The sequence below is a fragment of the Manacus candei genome, unplaced genomic scaffold, assembly GCF_025592945.1.
Source record: "Manacus candei isolate 608988 ecotype Guabito, Panama unplaced genomic scaffold, ASM2559294v1 h1tg000014l, whole genome shotgun sequence".
Lineage (NCBI taxonomy): Eukaryota > Metazoa > Chordata > Aves > Passeriformes > Pipridae > Manacus > Manacus candei.
The window spans coordinates 945,723-959,499 of NW_026138062.1; the positions used below are offsets into that span (position 1 = coordinate 945,723).

The 13,777-nt window shown below is 36.2% G+C and overlaps 1 protein-coding gene across 2 annotated transcripts in view; it reads right to left on the reverse strand.

The window, feature by feature from the left end:
- Window positions 1–53: 53 nt before the first annotated feature.
- The window catches only part of TPP2 (tripeptidyl peptidase 2), a 52,378-nt gene continuing 38,654 nt past the window's right edge, over window positions 54–13,777 (reverse strand). For both annotated transcript variants that reach the window (XM_051780586.1, XM_051780585.1), the window contains 6 exons: window positions 10,296–10,447; window positions 10,101–10,197; window positions 9,110–9,240; window positions 7,588–7,795; window positions 1,227–1,346; window positions 54–604 (listed from right to left, as the gene is read on the reverse strand). In XM_051780586.1, coding sequence (XP_051636546.1) covers window positions 515–604; window positions 1,227–1,346; window positions 7,588–7,795; window positions 9,110–9,240; window positions 10,101–10,197; window positions 10,296–10,447 — 798 coding nt within the window. In that variant the 3' untranslated portion in view covers window positions 54–514. The remainder of the gene's footprint in view (window positions 605–1,226; window positions 1,347–7,587; window positions 7,796–9,109; window positions 9,241–10,100; window positions 10,198–10,295; window positions 10,448–13,777) is intronic.

Consider the following 13,777-nt stretch of genomic DNA (forward strand, 5'->3'; position numbering starts at 1 on the left):
ACCATAACAGTTTGAGAGGTTGAATTTTTCTTAAAAAAAATTAAATGTAAACTCTTGCAAACAATACACGTGTTCCATTATTTTTGTCTAATAAGTAAGAGTTTAGCCACTCTTGAAGTAGCTTTAAGGCCTTCATACAACTGAAATTAAGATCAAACATGTTAAAATTCAGTTTATCGTAAAAAATACAGAACTTTTACAGGTTTGCAGTTAAAAGTAACAGTTCAGAACCTAACATGCATGCAGTAAGTCTTTCCAACCTGATTCCAAATCCTTGGTGTTGGCAGTTCTGGCACATCCATTGCCAGCAATGGGATGCACAATAAGGAAACTCCCTAATTATAGGAGTTAGGTTAACAGGTATTAACTGTACCCAGGTGCCTTTACTGATAAATACACACAATTTAATAATCAGCATTCAGTAATGAAAACATGCGTTCGAATAAAAAGTCAAACTTATCTTTTTCTATCCTGCCCCATATAAAATCATTTTAATTTTACAACTGTTGATTTTCTAGAATACGCAATAATCAGGTGGATACATGACAGGAAGCCAATTCTCAGTGAAAGTTGCACAATGAGTCCATCCAAGCAACTTCATTAGCTGAAGAAAAAAAGCAGACATTAAAAAAAGAGTCATTCTTTTTAACATCTAAATCTAAACGAACACTGCACAGATATCAACATCTTACTAAAAATGTCAGTTATAGAAAGATAACAGATTGGAGAACTAGTGATCTTTGAATTCCTTAGTCCTGAAAGGGGGAAATTTCTGCTTCCCCCATATGATCGACAGTCTTTTAACTCAATGCACAAAAATCTTATCCTAGGAACTACCGTAATTTCCATTAATTCTCCACCTATATTCTACTAACAGTAATTATGATTAATAATAGTAAAAAATAATAGTGGTTAAACCGCAACATAACAGGATTTTAAATATGCAGATATCTTTGGTTATGCTGTCTACCTCCTTTATGCCCCAAAGGAAGTTCCATAAAGTAAATCTGCTAAAAATGACAGTTACTCACAAATGAGTTATTCTAGAAAAAGAAATCACTATCAAAAATGGAGGGCAAGCTACCAAAGCCTGGATAAAGATAAAATGTTCCATTTAGTGGTTTCTAAAATGTAAAAAGTATCAAAAATTCCAAAAGACTTATATCTTGCTCTTAAAAGTTTACTCAGCATGATCATAGTCTATTACTTGACCAAATACTGCTTACCTGAATGCAGTTTTTCAAGTTGTCCTTTGTTGGTTTTTCTTCTGCAAGTTTTGTGGCAAACTTGAGACCTCTCCCGTACATTTTATTTACCAATGCATGCTTATAGGCAAAAGTCAAAACCTACAATGCAAATTAAAAAAACCAAAACAAATTAAGTATATCTTACAAGGTTTGACAAGTAATAGCAAATTCTGTTCAGGCAGAAGAAGTGATTCAAAATAAAACATTTACAGAAGATAGCTTTTTCTTTGCAGTAAAACAGATGATTCCCAGTAGTAGTTATAAACATGAACTTCCTAGAGACTATTTCTGACGAACATATTTGACTTCAGAACGTCTTATGTAACACAGATGTCACTATTCTAATTTTTCATTTATCACACTTCTAGCTTCTTTGGATTTTCATTCTCTAGAGGCAACCGTATGGTACATTAAAAAAAAAAAATTAAAAAAAAAATCAAGAACCAGGCAGGTATATCTTCAACCCACAGAAGCAAAGACCCAACTGAGATTTTTGATTCCTAGGTAGTCACTAACTTACTGCAGAAAAAAGTATGAATGTACATAGTGAATGATATATATACAGACACAGACAGAGAAATGCACATAATTATAAAAAAGCAATGAAGACAGGTAAGCATGAAGACAAGCCTCAGGTTTCAGGTGAGCTCCTCACTATTGGTAATGTCTTAAGAAGAGATCGTAAAAAAAGCTTTCTCTTGATAACACTAACTAAAGAGCCAGCTGACAGTCCCTATCAATGCAGTAACTAACATAAGCAAACAAATGTGTTTCCTTGAGTGCTAATGTGAAATAAATCAGGTTCTTAACACCAAACACTGATGGCATTCAGGGTTCTGCAAGATAGTTCATACCATTTCACCAGCTACAGCGCTAAAAATTAGAGCAATCAAGACACTTATCTTTTATTCCCTTTGGAACACTCATAGCAAATAGGTATTTTTTATTTTTTACTGAAAAGTGACATAGCAGTAAAGTTGGTGAATATGGTGGTATGTCTGTTGTTGGTAGTGTTTATGAAATCTTGTATTAGAGTTTGCCATTCATTTCCCCTCATTCATTACAATATTTGTCCTTCCCTCTGACTCCACAATAAAAGTTAAATTTTCCCACTTAAATTATCCCATTAAGAAAAGCTAACAAAAACTCTTACAGGATGTTTGGAAATATGCTTTGCATAAAAAAGTAAATTAAATATATCTCAAGAATATAAACATTAAGGAACCAGAGACCTGAATCTTGCAAGGACTGAGGAACCTGTCTAATTTTATCAGCCTGAACACTTTCATTTAGTGTTAATCACATGCACAAGTCTTTGCAGGATCAATATTTAAAGGACAGGTAAAAAAGAAATAACAAGCTCAATTATCAAGCAAGTAAAGGTGCAATTTTGAAGCTCCAAAATACTATGTCAAGTACTCAGAGTTCCTCATTCTTGTTCTTCTATCTTCAGGTACTTATTTTGCTGTGTTGAAGTATTCACTTAATCTGTTGTAGCTTAAAACACACACATATATGCAACAATGAGCATACAGCACCATTCACAGATACGATTTTCCAAATATTGCTATTGGAAAAACACTTTGCCATGCTGCATTCTCAATCCAACTATGCTGGATATTTTCCTAAAGCAAAACACATTAGCAAACATTTCTGAATAACCTCTCAGTGGATCCATTAGCATTTAGTTGGTTAAACTAAACTTAAAAAAAAAAATTCCCTTCTGTAAAAGATGATAGAACCACAAAACAAAAAACAAACAAACAAAATAAAATCAAATGAAAAATGCATTGGAGCTCTCAGCAAATGTAACATATCGGAGGCTAACCAGAAATAATGTCACTGCTCTATTAAGAAAGCTCTTACCTGACCCTCTAAGTTTTGAATGGTTATTGAACATCAGTGATAAAGGCAGGAGGAAAGCCACTTGACAGCATTTCTTTCGTAACAGGGCTTCCTAGAGTTTTTATGGCAAGAAAACAAAGCATTTTACGAAACACCCTTGCTCTGGCCAAATAAAAGTTTGGGTATTTCTAAATGAGAAAAAGGTTCTCTGCTGGACCAAAAGGTTGAAAACAATGCTCCAAGAGCTCTTGATAAAAGACAATTTCTGTTGTAGTGCTTGGAAAAAAACCCTCAATCAACCGTATACAAGTTCAGTAAAACTACTAAAAATTCATTAGCACTTTAGAAGTTAAGAACAATCCATGAATTGCTTTAAGATCGGAACTGGTTTACGAAGAAAGGTGTTAAGATATTTTACAACTTGTACACATGTTGGTCAAATTAAGCCTTATAATTATTGCAAGCTTTATAAGGTCACAGAAGTAAAGATTATGGTTCCTTGATGTGTGTAAGCAAAATGTAACCTGGAATGCTATTAAGATATAAAACAAAAACCAGCTGCTATATGAATGTATAAAACCAGCAAAGAAACCAATTTGCAGTATCCAAAAGCAAATTTCTAGATGAAAGAAGAGGAATTAATTCAAAGTATATTAATATTATTTCATAATTGCAACAAATACAATTAGGGCTAGCTTTTACATCACAAGTGATACAGCCCAGAGATTGTACAAAGAGCGATAAGAAGGGTAGTAAGAAAAGGCAACATATACTTCTAGGATACTGAGGGGAGGAAAAAAAAAGATATCACTGTTAGATACTTTATTCCCCAAGCTAACGGCCTGGAATACTCCACGTGCTAGGAGTCAGACCCATGAAAATGGTTGAACATCTGACTCCTAATTAGCTGCCTAACTTGCTATTGGCTATAAAGATGTTTAGGAGAGTAAAATGCTAAAACGATTTCTCCTAAAACATTTGTAGGGCTGAAATATTTAAAAACCTGAAAACACTCTTAGAAAAGTGTTTGAATCCAGCAACACTAAACTACCTAAAAAACCTGTTCTAGTGTCCTAATGTTGTTACCTATGAAAACAGATTTGTATAATCAATTACTTCATTATTTAAGCAGTTGATTAAAATATATCTACATGTACAAATCGTTAAAATACTAGATTAAACAATATAATGTGTAGATAACATACTGCAACTACTTATTAAGAACACTGAGGTTATAATGTTTACAATTCCCAGCAAACGAAAAAATTGACTCATTTTCAAGAGAGGGAAGGCAGTTAAGGGAATCAAGTATCCAGCAGCAAGTTTTTGGCAGTGACTGAATACAATCAGCTGGAAGAAACAGCTGCATCTAATGGTGCAGACAGTACTAGGAAAAATAATGCAGGCTAAAGATGTTTAAAGGACAAGATGGAAAAGTCTGCACCTTTTACTTGTTTTTAAATGTGACTTTAGGTTTGTCCCCAACAGCTAATAAAAGTTGAGGGGCATTAAATTATACAGATTGGTCATTCCCATTAACAAACATACAACATCCTACTACTCTCCTGTAGCAGCTTTGTTTAAAACTGAGGATTTTGGCCTACAAAATTTAAAGCTATGTTCTAGGTAAAAGAAAAACTGCACAACTTATATTCCATTACTGAAGACCCTACAGTGCTGTCATAAACATGTCAGCATAAGCAATCAAATGCTGCATAAAGCTGTCTCAACTAGAGTTTACTTGAAATGCTTTTGTGTACACAAGGGACATAAATATTTTCTTTCATGTTTCATTTAAAATGAACCTTCAGAGAAGAGCTGAAAGTCTGAACAAATGCACTTACTATCAAAAGGAAATTTACTTCCCTACACATTTGCTACAATACAGGGAACAAGCACAACATTTCCATGAGAAACAGGTAATTCAAGGAAACCAACAAATGCCCTGTGGCCACAGAGGTGCAACAGCTGCAGAGGAGAGATGAAACAAGTGACAGTACTTGGTTTACTAGAGGGTGAGCAGAAGCACACAGAAAAGTGATGACATTCCTGATTCATCTCTTTGTTTTCAAAAATTTACTTAGCCTTTTAATTACTGACATCTGGATGTAATTTGATTGGTAGAAAACTTAGAACTAAAAACACTTAAAGCAATGTTTCTATCTAAAGCTCTCTATATATACTTGAATGATCAGTGCAGTATTCAAAAGCCTTATTTCCATGCTTTCTCATCCAGGTGTTCAATTTTTCAAGTGCCATGTCCACATACAGAAGAGGTCCACATTTTAATTTACTACACACTGCTTTAGAATATGCTGGTTGCTTCTTGAGGATTCTCACTGAAGGACATTCATACAAAGTCTGTCTCCTGTCTGACTTGACTATTCCACTCTACCCTTCCTTCTCTTTCATTTCTGCGCTGGTTTTGGCTGAGCTAATTTTCTTCATAGTAGCTGGTATGGGGCCCTGTTTTGGATTTGTGCTGGAAACAGGGCTGATAACACAGGGATGTTTTAGTCATTGCTGAGTAGCACTTGCACAGAGTGAAGGCCTCTCACCCCACCTCACCAGTGAGCAGGCTGGGGATGCACAATGAGTTGAGAGGGAACACAACCAGCACAGCTGACCCCAACTGACCACAGGGATATCCCACACTGTATGGTGTCATGCTCAGCATATAAAGCTGGGAGAAGAAGGGGGAATAGGGGAGATTTGGAGTGATGGTATTTGATTTCCCAAGTCACAGTTACATATGAGGGAGCCTGGCTTTCCTGGAGATGTCTGAACACCTGCCTGCCCATGGGTAGTGGCAAATGAATTCCTTGTTTTGTTTCACTTGTGTCCTTGGCTTTTGCTTTACCCGTTGAACTGTCGTTATCTCACCCTGAAAGTTCTCACTTTTACTCTTCCAGTTTTCTCCCTCGTTTCACCACAGGGGAATGAGCAAGTAGCTCTGTAGCTCTCCTGACCATCAATCAGTCTAGATTTCAAATTGAGTAGTAAAACCAAGAGGAAAAAGAAGACAAACGTACTACATAAACAGGATGGAAATAATTTCCATACAAAATGCTACAGAAATGTAAAACAGTTTTGTTGGCTTTTCAGTACCAATTTAACAATACAGCAGCATAATTTTCAGAGCAAAATCTGAATGTGCACTTAGACAAATCCATACTTAAGCCACTCAAAGAGAAAGGTTCAAGTTCCTAATCTGTAGAACTCAAATCAGTTACTTATTCCCGACACAGAGCATTCAGCTCAACAATACCTGGAATCACTACGTGTCTTGAAAAAAAAAGCCATTAACAAAGAGTGATAAACTCCTAACAGAATGTCTATATAGGCATTTTTCCCCTGAAATTCTATCAGCTTTAAAAAATAAAAACCAGAAGACAGAAGTAAGCCAGGAGTTACTATACTGGAACAAAGTACTCCATTTACAAACAGATAGCAAGAAAATCACGTACCAAGGAATATGATTAAAGCACAAAATCTGCTACCACAGAATATTATAATCAGTTAACGATTAGGAGAGGTATGCTGAAAAGATGTATGGGTACAAGGGCATACACACTAAGCGAGAGGGAGCACCATCAAACTTCTTGTTCAGGCCTCCACCTAAAGCATAAGTTCTTACACGGAGTTTATTTACTGTCAAGGAAGTTAAATGTTTTGGGGCTTTTTTTTTTTCCACTTTCAAAGTTTTTCTTTTTTAACTACTTGAAGTGCATTTGTAATTTTACTCAATTATAAACAAATACGTTGGTCACTTCATCTTCTACTAAAACAGTCACATGTGACAGCTACGTACAGCAACTACATAGCTCAACAGCCAAAAATACAAAATCATAACCTTTATAAATTAAAAGTTACATAACTAATCACCGACAATGACTTTTTTTTTACTTCTGGAATAACTGTCTTGAATGAAGTAGACAAAAAAAAAATTCAAGTCTCAGGATCAGGAACCTTGAAATGTCAAGAAAGTCTGTGCTAATAAAAACGTAAGTGTAATTATTTCCAAGGGATTCTTCCTTTACCTCTACAGATACTACTGACAGCAAAACACAAAACTTCTCTTGTCCATGGTGTGGAAGAGACTACAGCATGCAGGACTGAACAGAGTAGGGCTGCTGCACACTTCTATGTGCACAGCTACAACAGTGCAGAGGTTAATCAAAAATATTCCCTGGAAAGTACAGAAAGAAGCAATTCAATAAAGCAAGTAGCTTTTTTATGTAAATCTGGTACTGTCCTATACCCTTCCCTTAACCTCTACATTCATATGCACAGAGATGGGCTTACCATGGATTTGACAAGCTTGGCAAAATCTGTGGAAAAAGGTCATTTAGGAAGCACAAGATATGGGGACAGCATGAAAAAGTACAAGGGAGGAATGTACAAGGTTGTGCACACAAAGGTGGTGCATAATTCCAGGAGAAATTATCAGAAAACCCAACATGCAAAAGAAAAAAAATCCGTTCTGGTCTCTTACCTTGCTGTCAAAAAGATCAGTCCATTTTGTTGTTTCCCAGAATGTCTCTGTCAAAACTTCTGAGCACCTCTCATGATCCTCATCTTTGCCCTCTGTATCACTGGAAGCAGCCCCTTCTTGGGCCTGCAGATGAAGCAGTTGGTCAGCCAGCGCACTTCCTTTTCGACAAAGTGCATCCACTAAAGTACTCTTCTGTTTTTCCATTTCACTAGAAAAAGAAAACAGCATGAAAAAATATTTAGAATTTTTGCAGATACCTCATTAAGAACAGAATCAGTGCCAACTGAGTTTACAGTAGTTAGTATACACAAAATGAAAATAAGCACAAAGATAATTTTTAAATCAAGGCTAGTTACTATAACTTAAAATAATCGTAAAAAATTACCTTAAGACACTGTGCATTACAGAAACTCAATCATTCTTCTAAGTCTGAAATGCCTTTGACGTCTTAAGGCAAGGGCAACTCAGACTTCTAAAAGTAAGCCAGCATTTAGATATACAGTTTTATAGTTCCTGGCATTATCAACAGAGAGAGTTGAATCCACCACTAACATAAGCAGATACAATTCTGCTGACTTCAAAGGAATTGCATCCATTTAAAGCACCATTGAATCTGGTGTTTAATTTCAGATGTTAGATTCAACTGCATGACCTAATGGGTCAACTTACCAAGAAATGTTTAGAATGAGGTTTATTATGTCATGGTTTTGCTTTTACAGCAGCAATTCTAAAATTACCCACAAATCTGAATTCAGGATAGCCAGAACAGATAGACTAGATTTACAACTGAAATACACTATTTTAATATTAATATTAATTAATATTAATCAACAAATATGCATCTCCCATGTCGAGGGCCTAATCTTCAAATCTGCTGCTCTGTTCATGACTAAAACAGCACCATACTACGTCCAGCAAAATCCACCACTTATTCTCTAGACTAGGATGTCACCTTCAAAACAGTGTCTCCTTGGAGATATATATATACACACTGGTAATTAAGAGGAATAATCTAAAACTAAATAAAAACAATGAGTCTCAAAAATACTCTGAAGCAGAAGTATGGTCATCATGCTTATCACAAATAAAATCTTTTGCAAGCAGTTAGTTCTTTGGCTGATGTCAATTTTGTCTTCAAATACAGATCTGAATGGTTGCAAAAGATAAAGAAAAGGCATGTAGCATTCAAAACACACACTTCTACTAATATTCTGCTGGTCCCTCTGATCTTAGATTGAGCTTGATACAAAAACTTAATACTCTATTTTTCTGATACAATTAAATCCTAAAAGCACCCTCGTTTATTTTATTGAGTAAATGAAAAATTGCAGGTTTCAGTGTTCCTGCATTCTGGAGATATAATAAGAAAACACAGTAATTGTATAGTCAAATTTGAAATTACCTATGTCCTAAAAAATACCACAAGTTATCAAAGTTATAGTAATTCAAATTTTTATATGCAGAGACAAAGTACACAGATTACAAAAATAGGATGCAAGAAAATTATTTACTGGTTAGGTACTTTTTTATAGTAGTTGCATCAGGCCTGGGATCAGTCTTCATGGCAAAATATACTGCTAATGCTGTCTGATCAATATGAGAGATTACAGTATTTGCAGCTGCAACAATTTCATCTAGTCTTTTCATTCGTTCCTAAAGGAAGAATAAAAAAAGATGTTCAGCTCTATGAAATCACACCGCTTCACTGGATAACACACTACATTAGGATAACTGCAAAGTTATGCAGAAGTAACGCTAGATAATTAAACCTGTTGTTTTCTCCCCTTTCTCCAAAGTTTGCTTAAAGAAATCTGGAAAGCTTGCAAGATTTCCTGCATACGTAGTCCATTTTACTGAAAATAAGCAGTGAAAAATATGAGGTCGGTACATGGAAAATGCAGAGTTTATGGAAAAAAAATCACCTTTCAGTACAAATCAATACTCTTAAATAATGGTAGTAGTTATTCAATTCAGAAATAAATTTAAAATCAGAACCAAATGAAAAGAAAAATATTCAAGCTAGTGGCATATACACAAAGGTCTTTATCTTCAACATAAAAAACCTCAGATGCAAACTTTTCTGTTCACAGTTCTCATTTTTGAGGACAGATTCTGGATTTAGCTGTGTCATTTCAGGGGATTACTGTCCTCAGTTGTCTAAGCAATTCTGCCAGAAGAAATTACCAATCCAGTAGAGGAACAGATTGGGATGTGTGTTTTTCTCAATAACCACCATTCAGAATAATACTGTTGTAGACTAAACCAGTAAGGAAATTTACAATTTGTTTAACCGAACAAGGAGTTACTGATAAGCAAACAGTATAGTTAAGCATACTTTCACCCTGCTGTGGGATTAAGTAAACCACCACCAGCTCAGGAGGCAGTTGTTACTCTAATTAGGAATTTCTGCTTTATAGTACTGAGTACAGTCACTTCAACATATATGAAGAAAGACTCAGTTTTCAGGCTACATGGATGTATTGAGACATCAAGTTTAAGAAGTGTTAAATAACCTTTTCAGAATCCAGCTGATGAAGTCTTGCAACATATAATGGAAGATGATTAGGAAATGCTTCTTTCAACTCATTATACATGTCAGTGGTATCTAGCCTAGAAAAGAGGAGGATACATCATGAAAGTACAGATTCTAAATATTTTTTTGAATTTCAAGCTGCTTAAAGCTTGTGTAGTAAGGACAGTAGACATACTTAGTCATCCACTGTATTTTTAGATCTCTTAAAGCTTCAGCAAATTCTTCTTTTACGTCTTTTTCTTTTTCCTGTTCTTTTTCTTTCTCTTTGCTGCCATTTTTACTCTTTGATGGTGATGGTATCAGATGATAGTGAACAGTAAGGACATCCTGGAGGTGGGAAAAGAGACACATACTGAAAGGGATACAGTACATTTTTTTCTGATGCAATATAAAAGCCAAATCATAGCCAGCAACTACTCTGAGCTACACATACGAGTAAAGATTCTGAGAGCAAAGTTATTAGATATTAAGAATTCAGGAACTGCTTTAACTTTTTATTCTAAGCAATGCAAGGACATAAATATTAAGACAGCACACTAGGTGTAAGAAAAGAAAGCCTAAAATTTATGAAGTTTGACATTTTTGTATTCATATAATTTTAAAAGGTATTAGTTAGGGAATAAGAAACATGGAAGGGTTTTTGTTTATAAAAAAAGCAAATAACTTGGATAAAGGCAAAGGAAAAGAAGACAGTTAGAGATCCTATCCTATAAATCTGGAACTAAGTAAATTAATAAAGATGACTGATTTCTAAAAAATATCACAGTAGGATAAACACGAAACATGTCACAGGATATACAAATTTATTCCACCCAAGATATTATTTCTTCCATGTGCCTACTGAATTAGCTGATGTATCTACAGTCAACTGCTACAGACTTTCCAGTTTCATCTGTACATGTGCTCAAATTAGTCATCACAACAGCAAGTTTTTTTTTAAACATTATATGTTTATACAAATATCACTATAGTTTGAGTTCATGCTATACTAGTCAACAATTACCATAAGAAAATCACCTACAGCTAACTCATCTTTGACCATGCTCTCAAGTCCTTTTCTCAAGGCAACTTACATATAAGTTTGCAAATAAGCTAGCATTAGATTTCAGTCACTCATTCTAAAATATTACAACTGCTGGGGGAGGCTGTTTTGTTCTTTTTTGGGGGTTGTGTTGCAATCTTTAAAAAAGCTTTTCCCTAAACAGTGAGGGCACATGTCCCGTTATGTTACATATAAGATGTTTCGTAGAAGATCATTAAAGTTTACATCCTCTAGATACCATTACTCTGTTGCAACATTGTGCCAAATATTGAGTTGCATGCTCAATCACTGTGGTAATTTAATTATTCTTACCAATTGTTCCACAATACATTTGTGGGAATGCTTCCCGTAAACCATGTCAGTGTTGTGGAATAAAATGAAACCTTGTGCACAAGATGGAGTTATTTAAGGTTACTTAAATAGCAGGTAAAAGGGTGGCTATTAGAAACTGCTATGCTGTCATGGGTTAAGATTGGCCCCCCCTGAGAGTCAGGGGCTCAGAGGTGATTGGGTGCCAGGGCAGTGTTCCCTGGAGAGCCAGTCACCACTTGTCTTGTTTGCTTCTGCTAAAAAATCATATATACACAGCACCGGACGCCGCTGGCAGTTTCTGTTGGTGGCTGCTGCGCGTAGGTGTAGAAGGCCAGGGGGTGGCTGGGCTCTTTCTTCCCCCTCCGGGGGAGAGAGGGGAGCCCTGCGGCCCCCCAACTCTGCCTAAGGCAGAGTTAGAGACAGCATTGGAGTGAGTGTATGTTTGTGAGGGATGTGACTCACAAACAACTGGTAAGCGAGAGAGAGAGAGAGAGGTAGGCCTTGCGGCCGGGCTCTCTTCTTCTTTCCCCCCCTTTGCAGCCAGGCTGCAGAAGGGGGCTGTTTTTCCCTCTCACTGTTTAGTGGGAGTGGTGCAAGGCTCAGCATTGAAGCAGAGCCAAGTGGATGGGTTGATAACGAAGCAGCTTGGCGCTAGGGAAAAGAATCCCAGGCGAAGTTGGAGACGGGCCAGAGAGAGAGAGAGGCTCGGGAGTTGCCCTGCCAAAGTTTGACCAGGGGCAGCTGAAAACTGACTTGGAGGACGTGTACGTTGATAAGCTACACTACAGCAGCCTACAGAACTGAGGTATGAGACAGAGAGAGAGAGATCACACAGTAGAAATTACACAGGACCAAGGAGAAAGGACTCAAAGCTACCTTCTTGGACTTCATGAGGAAGGAAGGACTTCCACAAACAGCTGGAGCTTGGTGAGGGGGGAGTATTCGGGTCCCCGAACACTCCCACGAGAGAGAGACTGGTTACTTATCAGCCAGAAAAGGCTTTTCCTGGACTAAAGTTAAAAGGAGAAGCTTCGAAGGAACTGATAGAAGTGTAATAATATATATATATAGTTGCTTTTAGTTTGTACAGTATATTTATTTGTGTAAATAAATGTAAATACTTCCCCTTTCCCCTATAGAAGCCTCTGGCCTGAAAGTTTTCTCTTCAGTGTTAGGATAAATTGTGGGAAGGGGTGGGGAAGCCTGGAAATTGGATTTTGGATTTCTAATGTGGCTCAAACTGCCACATTGCAATAATGAGCTTGAACACTACACTTCTGAAACATTCAAGGACATTGATGCAGAAAAATTTTATTTGAACTGATAATTCAAACTGACCAGTAACTTGCTATGTGTTATCGAACACGGTACTGGTAACAGTCACATCAATATTCCCTTAAAACAATTTTTCAAGCTACTTAATATGTAATCATAGAACAACAACACTGACATTTAAATACCGGTTTTTTTAAAGTAGTTTAGACAACTAATCTACATTAAAGGAATTCCTTCACAGGAATCATATAAAGAAAAAAAATAATATAATTACAGGATAAGAATATAATAACAGGGATATAAAGAATAATTCCTTCACAGGAACTATCCCACACACATGCATTTCAAATATGAAGCGCATGACCAGTCAGTACAGCTATTTAGTACTCAGTACTCAGCAAGACCTAGGCCAGAGCACAACGAAAGAGGTCATGGAAGTAAGCACATGCAGGAAGGTACAGAGGTCAGAAACATGGTAGGGGCTCACTAAGGTAAAGAGAACAGTAGAAACCAACAATGTAGCAATGTAGTCCATTAAAACAAACTAACATTTTAAGATACCTAACAGGTTAAGCACAAAAATCTGAATGAGTTTATCATGTTTTCTAAAAGATGTCCTTTATTGAGACTAATATTTTCTTAAGAAGGAAACCAGCCATTCTCAGAAATATTCTTCCAATAGTTCAGGATTTCCCTCTTGAAAGTCCTTTTTGATCTTACTTGGCAACTATTTTTGGAGTTACGTATCTAAACGATCTCTGCATTCTCAAGCCCTCTCCATATGAGAAGGTTCTACTATACTACTCTGGTTTAAGTTTCAAACGAAGCATAACTGGATTAACAAAAACCCACTTATGTGGAAAAACACTTTCACTTAGACAGACTAATTCTATGTAGCTAAACCATTAACAGTAAAATGTCATCTCCCCATTCTCTCAGCAAGATACTTTTGGTCATGAGATTCTGCAAGCATTACAAGCTATGACCACTGAAAGGAAATTAATGAGCTTCAGACACAGGCGCCCTCC